Genomic DNA, 15,449 nt, shown 5'->3' with positions numbered 1-15,449 from the left:
AAGTTTTGGAAACAGCTAATTTTTCAGACACCAAAAATCATTAACTTATTGCCAAAAGCTACTGGGGCTTTTTTATAACCAGCAAACACCAAAATAGAAATGTAAAAATGTGCAAAATGTGAATTTTGCATAAAAGGTCCCCTTTAACACGTCAATCCCAAACTAAAAGAAAAGTTTCAGTTTGTGAATCCATGATTATACTGAGTTTTTTGTTTTTTTCTCATAAAATTTTCTCTCTTACTGATCCTAAATTGCGCATTGCTCCTTTTGAGCGGCCCCGGCCCTCAGCTGAAGTTGCTTCACCTTTGCGCTGGTTGCAGTTGGTTTTGGATGCCCAGGTCAGACGTAGAGACTGGTAATTAGTATCTTTGTCACACACCAAATGACGGGCCAGGCAGAAGTCAATAACTGTACAAGGGGGAAAAAAAGCCAAAAATATGTTATATTTAGTCCAATATAGGCTAAAGAAAGCAACGATTAGTGATAAATAATAAATAAGAAGCACCGTATTTAACGTCTGGGACAGTCACCGAACTCTCAGCGATGTTGGTAGAGAGGATGACCTGAGAAGGTAAAGAGATTATTAAATACAGGGACTACAATGAACTTCCTCTTTCCTATCAGTGATGACAGAGCTGAGAATGAGAAATCAATTCTCTGCTTTGAATAAAAATGGACAAAATAATTTCTCCATTTTGCATGCATTTACTGCAGAATGCATGTAAAAAGCCCAATAGCCCATACAGAAGTTTCACAGATGGCATATGGAGTGAAGTCAGCAGCTCTTACCTTCCTGTACCAAGGGACCGGGGACAGGAACACACCATTCTGCTCCTCCAGAGTCACGGATGAATGGAGAGGATAAACCTGCAATCTGAGCCGCAGAAACACATTTAAAAACAGCGAGGCGTCCATTTCCTTTCTCTAGACTGATCTGCTCATCTTTTTGTTTTTACCTATGTAAAACAAGGTAAAAACGATAAAAATAAGTAATATTCGCTCACCTTTGGTTGGCGAGCTTGGCCAAACTCTCTTGCATGCAGCGAATCTCATGTATGCCAGGAAGGAAAACCAAAACGCTTCCTCTTTCTGACAAAGGCGTCCCTCCCTCCTCAACTTTGCTACTCGGCACATTTATGCAAATTATACTTTCCGATTAACAATTAAAAGTTGACTAAAGCCTTAATATAATGAAGCCTCACCTGAAATCTTTGCCCTCCATCTCATTAAAGCTCTGGATTAAACTGATGGCAAGGTCGTACATCTTAGGTGAGATCAACAGGTCATCTGGATGCGGCGGCTCGATCTGGTTTGAGCCCACAAACTTTACATATTAACAGCTTGGACTAAAACCACGAGAACAGAAGTGTTGAAAACGTGTATTCAGATCTATTCACCCGGTAGGGATACAGTTTCTGAAGGTCGTCGAGGTAAAACTCTTCGATGGTGAAGGGAGCGCCCTCCACTTCATACACATAAGCAGGGCTCATCTTGCCCCAAATGGGCGTGGCGAAGTACTCGGCGAACTCTCTGCAGTTAATGGTGGCCGACATGAGGATTATCTGCCCAAAATACATCGTGTTACAGACACAAGCTGAAGCAAATGTGTCTTGGATGCACTAATCATTGATGTATACCACTGGATTGGACATCATGTGGCACACACTGCTATGCATAAACTCAAATTTAAGACTTTTTGAGGTTGTTATGAATAAAATTTAAGACTGATATGGCCACAGAAATGTATGAACTTTGTCCAGCCAACTGGCAATAAATTTGCACCCAACCATGACAGACGCAAAAAAGAGAACGAGCTAGCAAGGGTTTATTAGCACCTAGCTCGATCATCAGTAGAGCAAGTGTTTAAATTAGCTAATCAACCACCATTTTGTTTATGCGACCACTTATTGATAAATATATTCTAAAAACTTTTTTTTTGGTGTTGATTCCTTATACACTTGAATGTAATCTCTTCTCAAGACTGACAACAGCTCCAGTAGCTGTTGTCAGTCGGTTGCCATGGCAACGGGTCTGCATGTTGAGTAAAGCTGATACGGAGAGCATGGGAAAAAAAAATAAAAGTGACTGAGTTGTTCTCCACTTGTGTTTCTGCATTATTTTCTCTGTTGTGACGCACTGCAGCCGCTGAACCTTCTGATAAACGATGAAAACTGGACTAATTTCCTCATTTGTTCAATGAATGTGGCGATATTCATAATCATCAAATAGGATGAAACGTTTCATAAATGGTTTGTTAAATTTTACCAAACTACGGCAGCAATTATGTAAAAATATACATAAAATATAAATATTACATCACTTGTATCGTCCGTCCTCTCTTCCATTTTTGATAGAACAGAAACCACAGTCTCAGAAATATCTAAGGAAAATGCATGTTACGTTTTAAATCATAATTTTTCACAGCTTTAATTCAAACCACATTTTATAAAAATCGGATAAGAAATAAGGGCGGTACAGATTCCTGTTCATCCTGCAACAGAACAGTGTGGTTTTGTTTGCATGACTCAATGCATAGTAATAGCTGCTAATAGGCGACATCGTATCCAGTAATATATATTGATGGCACTAGTTACCTTGACATGACGAGAGTTGGAATGAAGGAGTTTTCTCAACACCAACAACAGAAAGTCCATCTCTTCGCTGCGCTCATGAACCTTGAAGTCAGAAAAGACTTCAGCACATATTCTGTACATTATTATACATCACATTTTTAAATATTATGAGAATGGTGGCAGTTTTCTGTCAGCACACTAGAACTGAGCACTCCAGAGTTTTGTGTTGTCTTTTTATCCCACAAAAAAAATCTCTGGAAACTCGCCCTCAGGTTACACTCAACATTTACACAGGCAGCAGGTGTCCATCGAAAACAAAGGGCAGTACAATAAAACACGATTAAACAGGTAAAACATGAATAATATTTCTCAAAACAAAACAAAAAACGATAAGAAAAAAAAAAACACTTGAGGTATAATTTCTGGAGGACAGGATGATGCAGGAGAAAATCCATAAAAGCAAATCTGTCCACATACCTCATCTACAAAGATGTGAGAGTACTCTGTGAGAGATTTGGCCAACACGAGCTTCTGCAGCAGAACCCCTGTTGTCATGTAAATTAGACGTGTGTGCTCTGTGGCCATTTTCTCCAGTGCAACCTAAAAAAAACCCCAAAAATAAAGACAAACACAGTCATATCTGTTAACAGAATAACAGGTCAGTCAGCTGTTTTTGATTAATGATAAACAATAATATTATTGTTTTGAGACCATTTTCAAGAAATATAATGGTGCACTCTCTAAAGATCGAAACACTTTAGTTTCTAAGAAATATTCAACACTGGAAGTGGAAGACATTTTAAATGTGCAAAATAAATAAACAAAATAGCAAATAAAATGGAAACTGAGGTCTCTGTAAACAAAATTGTCCTTCAAAAATGTATTAGTTGAGACAGATGCTCCAGACTGAAGCCTTTGGTCATCCAGTGTTTGGAAGAAAGAGTCAAGAAAAAAAAAATACAAATGGAAATTATCAAGCTTTCATGCAGTTAAATTTATTGCTGTAACGACGTACAACTCGTCTCGTGTGTGAAAACCATTGTGGTTGTAAATTCCCATGATAGTTATATTTGCATTTAATTGTTTGAAAAGATAAAAGATTCACCTTCAGACATCTGGAAATTCAGCTCAAGAATGAATCAGACTTCTGAAGGTCTGAATCCCTTTGCCTGATGTATGCAAACAACCGACTTGAAGAACAAATACTCTGGCATTAACTAATATAAGTACCACTTGTAAACCTAAAACAGGAGGTTTTGTCTGATTTAATGTCAAAGAGTGAAAACAAAATGTTTTCACTCTTTTTTTAAATTTTTACGTGTATGTAAAAATGTAAATACATACATTTTTACGTGTATGTAAAAATCTGGACAAACAACAAATGTTACTGGAGTGTGGAAGTCATAAAATAAAAAACATTTCATTTGAGCGGTGACTGTCTTTCTCCCACTGACAGTGACATCATCCGTACCTCCAGAGGTCTGAACCAAGCGGAGAACAGTTATTTTAAGACGCACCGTTTCAGAGCTGTGCACACCACAGCCAGACATTCTAGCAACAAATCACTCAAAACAGTGCAAACACGTGAAAACTACAACTTATTGGTGATAAAACAGATGCAGTGAAGGCTTTTTTAAAAAAGACTACAGATCTAATATTATGGTCATCATAATATTTGCAATCAGTTACACGTTCTATCTTTATGCAGGGTTTCTGCAGGTTTCACCAACTCAAATTTAAGACTCTTATGAATGACATTTAAGACATGTAGCACAGCAGAAATGGATGACAAAATTTATTATAAATAAGTCGCATGGATTGGCAACAGAAGTGAGACAATGATGAAGAACATTGTTCAGCTGACAAAAAATTTGCTGCTACCCATAATGAGCCTAAAATAGCTAGCTAGCAAGGGTATACTAGCAGCTAGTTACCAGTAGCTTAATATCTTTAACAAACTGAAAGGTGGCCCATTATGCTTTCTTGAACAGGTTAGAATAGGTCTATTAGCAATAAAAAACATTTTTTTCGTCACTTTTTTTTTTGCACAAACTCATTCTTAGATCATGAGATTTTAGTCCACTCATTTTAAAATGACCTGCTTTAAGGAGTCTTGTCACTTTAAATCCAAACAATGCTGTTGACCACGCCCCTAACTTAACATTTACACTTGCATGTGAAAATGGCTGCTTAAAGATGTGTAATTATGTAACCGTACATCTTTGAACAGCAGAAGTGGAGCTTGCTGCACAACCAATAAAAATGCAACCAGTGATTTCTGGATGGTAAGTCAACAGAAAAACCCTTCTCTTTTCCAGCAGCCATTGTACAGCACGTACAGTTAACCAAACATGCTGGAGCTCCACTTGGGTTGCTAGGTAACGATGCGTTGAATGTGAATTATTCTGTAGGTTCCTGACTCCAGACACCAAAAATAATCAACTTATTGCCAAAAAACAGTTCGGTGATTCTTTTTTTTTTTGTTTTTTTTTTTACTTTGGTCAGTTTGGTTGTGTTTTTTAAACACTTGGGCTTGGGGTTTTTAGAAGCAGTAGAGACATAAATGGAAGTATAAAAATAAGCAAAATGTGAATTTTGAGTAAAAGGTCCCCTTTAACATCCATTTTTGCTTTAAGATTTCTAAATAAAACCAGAATTTAAAACACTGGTCGTAAATTAATGTGCACAAACATCAGTATGTCAAACACAAACTCACTTACTACTTCACAGGTGTACCAACCTGATATCCCACCAGACTGCCCAGGATGCACTTCCTCTGAGCAGCAACCCAGCGAGCGATACTGGTGGCTCCAATCTTGCGCGGCTGTGTGACCACAATGTTGCAGGAGGCGGTTTTCTCATTGTAGTGGTCCAAGATGAACTGTGGCAGCTGGGTGGTCTTGCCACTGCCGGTGGCTCCTCGAACGATCACAACCGAGTTGCTTTCTATGAAGGAAATTAGCTAGAAGCAGATGAGGACAGTTAAAGTGAACCTGTTGGAATAAACCATCATGTCACTGCAAATAAAGAAACAGACATTATAGTGCATTGGTGACTATACTGGGCCGACATTAAAAACCAATGTGTATTTTGATTTTCTTGACATTTGTGAGTGTTTCATAAGAGTGGGGACTGCCCATGTGGTATTTGTTATACAACATTACACAAATTACTTTTTATAACAAGAAAATAAACATTTTATGGCCTAAAATGCGACAACATAGAATTCCTTTAGAGTAAGTTTGATCACTTGTAGAAAATAATGCATCTGCAGCTAAAAAAACATTTCTGCTTCACAGAAGAGTGTAGGGCTGATTTGTTTATTCTTTTCTTAGACCAACAGCGCTTAATATGATTATTTTATTTATTTTATTTTTTTTTACAGAATTTGAACCAGGTGAACCTAAAACTATTACACTTACGGAGTTTTGGATAGAACATTTACAGATAGTTTTTTTTTTTAATCTTAAATGAAAAATATGAATATATATGTATATTTGTACAATTTTGACTTAATTGCTGCTCTGAATATGTTTTACTTTCATCATTTGACCTATTTTGTGTCAAAATATGCTAGTTAGCGATTAATCAATTACTAAACTAGTTGACAGTAATTAAAATTATCGATTTATCACAATTAATCTGATAAATTATTTCAGCCGTATAAAAAAAATATAATATTGGTAAATATCGGTTATCAACCATAACAGAAATATTATCTAACATCGGCTAAAATCCTCATATCGATGAGTCCTTAATGGATGTTCTAAGCTGATTTAAGACAATATGAAATTATATTTTACCCACATTAGAAGGTGAAAAGAGTCAACGCTTGAATAACTCCATTGATATTCACGACACTAATAACACTCAATGTGGGCTCCTGCTGTACAGGCACATATAAAAGTAACTGCACTTCTTAGAAGCAAACATTAAGACTTAGTGGGCTTCTGTCCTGAGGACATAATGTCAATTTAAGTAAAACTCTGCAATGACCCAAAAATAAACTCCAGGAGGAAAATGCATTAGTGCCTTACCTGCTCCTTGTCTTTGGTTATGGGTAAGCTTGGGCATTCAAAACTGGAGCAGGGAGAAACAGGAGGAGGACCTAAACATTCAAAACAGTGAAGGGAGAGGTAAATTCACAACAATCTAGTACTGTATGTGGGTGGAATCTACTACTAAATCATGTAATCTATTACTCACTCCTCGAAGGTTCTGGGTTTTGGATACGTCCAACATCAGCTTTCTGGCTGGAATCATCAGGTTTAACCGGACTGAGAAAAGCAACATAAGCAGTCACATTCCTGTTCTAAACTTCTGCCTTTATGTCCCAGCAATGTAGTGGAGTTCCGTTTGGTTGCTAGGTAACGGGCCGGGCTTGGCTGGGGTTGCTAGGTAACGGCTCAGTGCCGTTCCACTGTGACTTAATCTGGAGGTTTTTGAAAAGTTTCCATTTTCAGACACCAAAATACTATAAATTATTGCCCAAAAACGGCTAAGTGTTTTTTTTAAAGCATGTCACAATTACTTTTGTTTGTAATTTTAAGACTTTGTTCTGGTAAAATTGCATCACTAGTCTGCTAATATTATGACTATATTCTCGTAATTAAATAATTTTTTAAAAGTATCGTAGTCTGGCCTTAAAGCAACTCTCAGGAGGGTTAAAATAAATAAAGGCCACTTTTTGAAAATATTTTGTCATTTGTATTTTTTTTTTCAAGTAAGCACAAAAAATAGATTAAAATTTAAATTCAAAAATAACTTATAGATCCCAAAGGGAAATTAAAAGTTGTAACTCATCAATTCAGATTCTTCAAAGTGTTATTGTTGGTAGGAACATTTTCCCAAGACAGTCTCATGAAGAAGATTGTAATACATGTCCATAATCTTGATTTTATTGCGATTATTAGAATTAATGAATATAGTACAAAAAAAATCTAATTTATTTTTTAAGCCTTATTGCCCACAGGCATGTCACGATAAATTTTCCTGGACGATAAATTACCCCAGAAGTTATTGCGATAAACGATAATATTGTTATTTTGAGACCATTTAAAAGTGATATAATGGTAACGACATAACATTCTCAAAGATCAATAAACTTCCATTTCTAATGAACATTTCACAATGGGATATTTTAAATATCAAAACTAAATAAAAACAATCAATTATGGAGTTTCTGTAAACAAAATTGTCCTTCAATTAAAGAGCTAAGTGGGACCACAGGCCCAGACTGGAGACTTTTAATAACCAGTTTTTGGTAAAAGATGATAAATAATGCAAATTATTGAGCTCGTTTTAATTTATCATGCGATTAATTGCAACATACCTAATTTACCACACTAGCTACTTTACTCAAACTCTCTCCTCCTTTTGAATTTCGCTCTGGCACACTCAGCCAGGCCGTTTGCTTTGTGGCCTGAGGAGCAACGTGCCTTGCAGTGTGAGCAAGCCGAGCATTTCAATGCAAAAACAGACAGCAATACGAGGGCTTGAACAAAGTACACCCACGGCTTGTGAGCACACATGCACTCTCATCCTCTTTCTCTCCACTGCACACATATCGTGGAAGCTACAAAGCAGCTGACCTTACAACAAAGCTGCACACTGCACAGAGGAGAGTGAGGTGAAAGGATAGGAGAGGTGACAGCTCTTAGTCAGTTAGCAGCGGGCGACTAACTCTCCCCGACAAAGTCTGTGTGACGGGAGCAGTGGGAGGACAAGACAATCACCGCAGAACAAAAGAAAAAGGAGAAAACAGTCCAGGACTGCAGCCAAAACTCAACATTTACCACCAAAAGAAGCAGGAGGAAGAGGCAACTTTGCTACAGTAGATTTATAGAAGCGCAACGCTGGAGGGAGCACCATGTGAGCAGCTCTTCTGTGCCAAGTCTCTCAAAAGCTTACAGCAGAGTCAGCAGTGCAGTTTTGTTTCACCAGTGAGTACAGATTTATTTTATTTGAGATTTCAGTCTTATGTGCATGTGCAAACCCCTTCTGATGCCTAAAGGCTCTGCTGTGTATTATTCAAAACACCACTACGCAGTTTTGATGAGGCTGACCTTGGACCCCGCAGGCGGCAACAGAAAGAGTCACACAGAGAAATCTGGGACAAATCAGAGCGCCGTTTGACTTGAAGTGAAAACCGTCATCGACCCGATCAGACCAGAGGTCACATTGCTCATCTGGGTCAATAGTACAAAAAAATTATCAGCAGTACAGCTCAGTACTGGAGCTGAACTGAAATATAGCCACAGTACGGCTGGAATGGGTAACCGTATTGTCAACTAATTTAGTAATTGTTGACAGACACAAAAAAGGCCAACTGCTGGAATAACATATTTAGGGCAGTAATTAGGACAAAACTGTACACAAAATATAAATATTTTGAATTTAAGATGAATAAAAACCCTTCTTTGTCTGCAAATAAGTTCCTACTCAAGCGGTATAGTTTTAATTTCGCCTGGTTGAAATTCAGTTAAAAATAATCCTTACTAATGGGGGTGCTGTGGTGGCACAGGGGCAGGGCGCGGCCCATGTATTGAGGCCTTGGTCCTCATGCCGGTGGTCACGGGTTTGATTCCCGGCCTGGTTTGATCCCCTCTCTCGTGGCCCTCTTCCCTGTCAGGCTACTTCCAAATAAATGCCACTAGAGCCAACAAAACCTTTAAAAATAATAATAATCCTTACTAAGCACCTTTTTCTGCCTTATCAATCGGTTAATCCAAAAATTTATCAGCTGATTAGCCCCACATTGTATTAATGTTAAGTCAGGCAGAATGGGCTTTTCACAAGTTAATGCGAGAAGAACTTTGTTAGCAGCAGATGAATCCTTTGCTACAAATGATCAAGTGTACACTAAATTAATTACATTTTAGGCAATAAAATATTTTTTATTTAAAACAGGAATTGAATTATTTGTGTAATGTTGTATAAAATAAGTTTAAGTGGTTAAAATGAACAATCTGCAAAATGTGCAAGAATTTTTAAATCGATTAATCGTCAAACATAATCGAAAGAATAATCGATTACTAAAATAATTTAGCTGCAGCCCTGCATTTTTAAAAATTCAAATAAATTCAAAAATACTTGATCCCAAAGAAAAATAAAATAATGAAAATAAGAGCTTAATTTCAATAAAATAAAATAAAAGCATTTAGAATTATTTTTTTAATGGAAAAGCACTTTATATGCAACAAAATTTAATTTGTTGCATATAAATGAAATTTTATATGCAACAAATTTCCACTGTTAGTTATTACTTTATACTGAAGACAGATTAATTCTCATTTCCTCAGTTTTCAGGGCCTGTTAGCATAAAGAGCCATGCCTCTGTTCGGTTGGATGAAATGGTCCAATCAAACGAGAGCACAGACTCGATCTCCAAGCCGAGTGGAGCCTGTGCTCGGCCATATGTTGCTCACAGAGCTGCTGTGGCACGTGGAGGAGCGAGAACGTCTGGCAAGACAACTGGAGCAGGAGAACCGGCTGGCCCACAGCGCCCTGGGTCTCCACTGGTTCCAGAAATACCCCAACCTACGAACCCTCATCTCGTCGTCAGAGCTGCACCAGCTGGAGTTCCTCTGCTCACAGGTTCCACCCGTCGACACAGCCACCGTCATCTCAAGGTTGTTTTCTTTTTTTTATGCCAACAATGTCCAGCTTCAACTATATCAACACAACTTAGAGCCAAGGTCACCCCACAAATCACATATTTACCCATAGCCACTTGAATTTCAGAAAGGTCTCTGTTTTTCAAGATGGCCACCATTTTTAAACCAAGTATTGCCATAAAATTACCCATTTTCATGTCATGGACGAACTTTATGTCACACCGTATGTTTTTCACTTTATTCATCCAGTTCATACGACTTTACAGTAATAACACGTAGCAAAACTGGACGCAAAAATGTGAGACGTTGCTGTTTGCAAGTCTCACGCTGGTCTGGTCGTCAACTGGAAGGAAATAAAAATGTGAGACACCAAAAGGCAGTTGTCTTAATGGCTAGCATTAGCTTTTGCTAATTTTGTCTTTGCCTTATTTAGCAGTTTAGCATAAATCTCTGCTATTTTTTGTTTGTTTAGTGATTTAGCTAAACAAACTAATCTTCTGTAAATGTTTCTGTGTGTAGTGGGTAAGCATAAATTTCTGCTAATTGCTTTGCTGTATTTATCAGTTTAGGATAAACATCCATACTTTTTTTGTACTTAGTGGTTTAGCGTAAACTTATGCTAATGTTTTTTTATATGTTTAGCGCTTTAGTACAAGCTTCTGCTAATTGTTTTGTGTGTTTAACAGTGCAGTATGAGCTTAGCTATTTTTTTCATGTGTATTTAGGAGTTTAGCACAAGCTGTCGCTAATTGTTTTGTGTGTTTAGCGTAAACTTTTTGTTTGTGTTGCAATTTAGCATTTGGTTCTACACATTTTTTCTTTGCTTAATGGTTTATGTTAGCGTAGCCAAGTTTCTTGTTTTTATAAATTAGTGGTTTGTGTACCTAACTTTTTGGTTAGCTGTACCCATCATAACAACAATGGTGGTCATTTTGAAAAAATATCCACCAGAAAAAGGAAACAAGAACATGAAAATATGTATGATTTTTCTGGTTCCAAATATGTAGGCTCTGATTTGACACCAAACTCAATCAAATGCCAATAGTGCACAAATTATTTTTTCCATGGCATATCTAATCAGTAAATATTATTTCTGACAATTTAGGATTTTACTCAAAAAGTGTGTGATAAATATTTGTTAATTTAATAGAAAAATAAATTTTCCTTGACCAACTTGAATTTTTCAGTAACATTTTTCATGAATGTAAGCACTTAGAACATATGTGCCAAGTTATGTTCTTGTATCCACATGTAAAGATTTCACTGAAATACTCAATTATCTGCTGCACTGGAAGGTTAATTAGTGTTTAATGTGTGATCACGAAAGGTCTGAAAGGCTTTTTATGGCGTGACTAGAAGGGTTTCCCCTCAGTTTTTAGCTAGAAAGGGAAAAAAAGGATGAAGAGCATATGGCTGAGCAGCGCTGTGACCCACTTATCACACAAAACAACTCACAGCCGGGTCATTAATGTGCGCTTATATAACCAAAACATAAAAAAGAGAGAAATAGCACGACTGAGATGTTTCTGTGGCCTTTTCTGAATATGTCCCATCTTAAAAATGCCAGGATGATGGCTGGGAGATATAACTTAAAAATAAAATCTACCAGATCCAATGTTGCAGTAATGCTATAATTATTTTCTTGCTTTCCTTACTAAAAAAGGAAATTGCAAATGACAAAAAATATTTTCAAAAAGTGGTTTTGACTTCCATCATCCCTTCTGTGAGTTGTACAGAAAAGTGTAGGACCAGGCCACAAATTTTTTGTTTAAATACAAGAATATTGCCATAATAAAGATGGTTTTACTAGAACGTCATAAAATTACAAAAAATTGTTTTGAAAAGCTTGAACAGAATTATCTCGATTTGACACGAGTCAGTCAGTCTGTGTGGTTCTTTCTTCAAAATAGACGATCATTTGCTCAACTGTTTCAAAGTCCTGTTACTTATAATAATTAGATGCTGATATGTGAAAAGATGAAGTGTTTCCATATTTGTAAAAATTACACCAAAGTATAACTTCATAAGATTCTCTATATTCCTAATTTTTTTGTTATTTTATGTGGAGTTCTCTTAAGACTACTACTTCATTCTCCTAATATAATATTACCAGAATAAATCAGTTTATTTTCACATTATTTTGATTTTATTCTGATTAGACTTTATAATTGTAATATTATTACTTTATTCTCACAATATAAAACAAATATTAAATCGTAGCCCAGTCCTATACTGCACTGTAGAATAGAAGCTGCAAAAAACTTCTCAAATAAGATGGTGGCCCTGTGTGTGCAGACATCACTTCAGAATATGGAAACCCAAAGAGTGCATTGGTACAAAATAAATCCAGATTTTCCAAAAATTAAATTTTCAATATCAAAACTGATTCATAAAAAAAGAAGATAAAAACCATAAAAACTAGAGGTATGAACTACATCCCGATTTAAATAAATGGTAAAATAGAATGTCATTGTTACTAAATTTTAACAGGTTTCGTGAAGTGATCGTCACCAACGACGTACGACACTGGGAGCTGGCAACCATCTTCAAGCACATCCTGATCGACTTCCTCAGCCAAAGACAATCTATTGAAGAAGAAGGCTTATCAATGGAGGTCTGGAGCAGCCAGTACAAGAAGCAGGGCTCGGTCACTCCCATAATACCCCAGGGTGGAAGTCATGAAAGGGAAGAGATCCCAACAGTCTCTGGGTACGTGGATCGGGCCATGCGCCACTCAAGTTCGTTCACACCCAGCAGGGCCTGGGATCTTCCGTACTACTACCCCGGGCCTCTGAGACCCAAAGGAGAGAGTACAATACTGTGAGAAGATACACCCTAGTGTGGAGAAATGGGAAAATGTCCTGCAATAAGCCAAGGATCAATTCTGTGAAAGATATTTCTCCCCCAACAACTGGTTTACGTACTAATGAAAACCCCTCGTTTGAGTTTGTATTGTACCAGAGGGTTGTAGCAATCCTGTAGTAATGAAGGATAGGTTTGTAAATATGAAGATGCTTTCATTATTAACATTTGAGATTTTTTTTTCTCTATGTAGAGTTTTCATGATGTAAGAAATACAAAAAAAAAAGTCACACAATTTTCCTCAACATTTTTTAAAATCTCCGCAATAAAGTAGGACTGGACAATAAACCAATAATGTATATCAAGATAGACAAGTGATCAATATCAATAGATAATGCATCTGATCAAATATCCAATAGAATATTCACTGAATGCCGCTCAAGAACTGCACAGCATTCTGGGAGATCTAGGCAGAGGACAGCCTTTGCTTAGCTAGCCTCCCACAGCTAGCTAAGCAAGGTTGGGGTAATCAACTAACTCACTCCCTCTTTTTTTACCTAGCAACTCTCATTCTTTGGTTACCTAGCAACAACCTATTGAGTAACTTGCAAAGCAGCAGTTTCAGGTTTCACCACTGTGCCTCAAAACTGCTTAAAGGTGTGGAGTGAAAACTGTGCATGGGAGAGGAAAGGTTTGATAGTATTTCACATATCACAAAAAAAAACCATCAATAATTATCAACAATTATTGATGTGAAAGTCTAATATCATGATAGGTTTTTCCAGCCATACAGTCCAGCCCTGCAATAAACCATTAAAAAAACATCTAGTTTAGGCTGCCATGGCATTTTAAATTCAAATACTCTTGTGATAAATTAAAATGACCTGGATAATTTCCATTCTGATTGATATTTTTTGAATGGTAATTTTGTTTAGAGACATCAGAATCCATTTTATTTATTGTTTTGTGTTGTAAAGGTTTTTTTTTTTTGGCTTTTTAAAATGTCTTCCAGTTGCAGTGTGGAGAGTTCTTTACAAAATTAAAGTTTATAAGGGCAACCTTGCACCTTTATTATGTTACTATTTTATTAGCTGAAAATGGTCTCAAAACAATATTATCATTAATCGCAACAATTTCTTGGATAGTTTATCATCCAGCAAATTTTGTTATGTCAAGTCTATTTATAAACAAAATTATTAAAAACTTGCAAAAGGCAAGATTTTCTTTGACACTATTGAAGTCTAAGGGTATAATATGTTTATTTATGTTGATTCAAGACAGAAACAGCAAGGATAAAAATGCAATTTTCTTTTATTTATTTTTTTTAAGATAAAACTCTGCTTTGGACCTTTGGTTTATTTCAAATTAAATTTAGAACTTTCTTGTGAAAACACATGCCACATAGAAATGTCAAGTTATGTTGTACTGTAAGGAAATACGGCTATATGACAACAATAATTAGAAATATTTTAATGGTTTTACAAATCAAGTTAAATATCTTTTAACACTTTTTTTTTTTTTACAAACATTGCTAATCCACGTGTGTTAGTTTAAACGTGAAACCATACATTTTGTTACAAGCTGTAAATTTATAGGAGAAAAAAATATATAATTTAAAGTTAGATATTGAACTATTTTCTAACTCAACTCGAAGCACAGTAGTAGTTTCTGGAACCGCCGAACCAGACCACGTGACGCTAGCTAACTAATGCTAACACCAATTAAGCGTAAAAGGTTCATTGCGACCAGGTAATTTTCCTTACCTGGGCTCTGCCGGAGTAGAACTTTCGGTGTTATCTTTGAGGTTCAAGGTGGCGAGTGTGGTCCCTGACGTGAACCACTTCGAAATCTGTTCCCCTGTAAAGGCTGGCTTCATGATGGAAGTGACCGCCACGCTCAGAGCCAGAAAGAAGAGAAGGGACGGATCAACGACAACTGACGTCATCGCGCAAGTTCAGGTTCGAGTTGCTAAGCAACCGATCTGGCTTTAGATCGGTTGCCATGGTCTTCCTTTATTAAGAGGAAAATAACATGATGCGCAGTTTGAATTGATTCATTTTAGACATTTGGTAAAAAGTGATTAGAAGCCTATATAACACTGGATCCGCGGCTTTTTCCCCTCCTAATTTTAAGATGATTTTCCGGTAAGAATTGCTTCTTATTTTGATATTATGACTACATTCTTGTATTTAACAAAAATAAACCAAAACAAATTCTCTTACCCTGGCACTAATACTCCGTCATGCAACTCACAATAGGGTTGATTGAAATTAAAGATAGTTTTTCCAAACAAAACCAAAAGAAATTGGATTAAAGTCTGATCTGGTAAATATTACATATTTTTTTTAAGCTATATGCCTATCACTACATTGTGGCAAATGACAGAATGGACGCCATGTTAGAACTATCCCCTTTTTCAGATGCAGGAAGAAACACTTAATTTTTTATATAACCCACC

The 15,449-nt window shown here is 36.6% G+C and overlaps 2 protein-coding genes across 2 annotated transcripts in view; one reads left to right on the top strand and one right to left on the bottom strand.

The window, feature by feature from the left end:
- Positions 1 to 15,413, bottom strand: part of tdrd9 (tudor domain containing 9) — a 28,992-nt gene extending 13,579 nt beyond the window's left edge. The window contains exons 1-12 of the mRNA XM_088002644.1: positions 14,755 to 15,413; positions 6,780 to 6,850; positions 6,611 to 6,681; positions 5,314 to 5,535; positions 3,051 to 3,173; positions 2,595 to 2,675; positions 1,398 to 1,562; positions 1,203 to 1,306; positions 1,005 to 1,121; positions 790 to 874; positions 506 to 563; positions 304 to 408 (exon numbers count right to left, since the gene is read on the bottom strand). Of these exons, the coding sequence (XP_087858770.1) occupies positions 304 to 408; positions 506 to 563; positions 790 to 874; positions 1,005 to 1,121; positions 1,203 to 1,306; positions 1,398 to 1,562; positions 2,595 to 2,675; positions 3,051 to 3,173; positions 5,314 to 5,535; positions 6,611 to 6,681; positions 6,780 to 6,850; positions 14,755 to 14,936 (1,384 nt within the window). The 5' untranslated portion in view covers positions 14,937 to 15,413. The remainder of the gene's footprint in view (positions 1 to 303; positions 409 to 505; positions 564 to 789; positions 875 to 1,004; positions 1,122 to 1,202; positions 1,307 to 1,397; positions 1,563 to 2,594; positions 2,676 to 3,050; positions 3,174 to 5,313; positions 5,536 to 6,610; positions 6,682 to 6,779; positions 6,851 to 14,754) is intronic.
- rd3l (RD3 like) lies at positions 9,881 to 14,049 on the top strand. The gene is made up of 2 exons (XM_014976698.2): positions 9,881 to 10,204; positions 12,680 to 14,049. The coding sequence occupies exons 1-2, from the start codon at positions 9,903 to 9,905 to the stop codon at positions 13,011 to 13,013; spliced, it is 636 nt and encodes a 211-aa protein (XP_014832184.2). The 5' UTR covers positions 9,881 to 9,902; the 3' UTR covers positions 13,014 to 14,049.
- Positions 15,414 to 15,449: the final 36 nt, after the last annotated feature.

Source organism: Poecilia mexicana, unplaced genomic scaffold, assembly GCF_051168715.1.
Source record: "Poecilia mexicana isolate PSO_F unplaced genomic scaffold, ASM5116871v1 scaffold_22, whole genome shotgun sequence".
Taxonomy (NCBI): Eukaryota; Metazoa; Chordata; class Actinopteri; order Cyprinodontiformes; family Poeciliidae; genus Poecilia; species Poecilia mexicana.
The sequence above is the reverse complement of the archived record's forward strand: the minus strand, read 5'-3'. Positions and strand labels throughout refer to the sequence as shown.

What these genes read in the sequence shown, in the direction of transcription:
- rd3l (XM_014976698.2), top strand. Translation starts at nt 9,903, where the DNA reads ATGCCTCTGTTCGGTTGGATGAAATGGTCCAATCAAACGAGAGCACAG. An exon ending in ACAGCCACCGTCATCTCAAG is followed by an intron (nt 10,205 to 12,679) that starts GTTGTTTTCTTT and finishes AAATTTTAACAG; the next exon opens with GTTTCGTGAAGTGATCGTCA.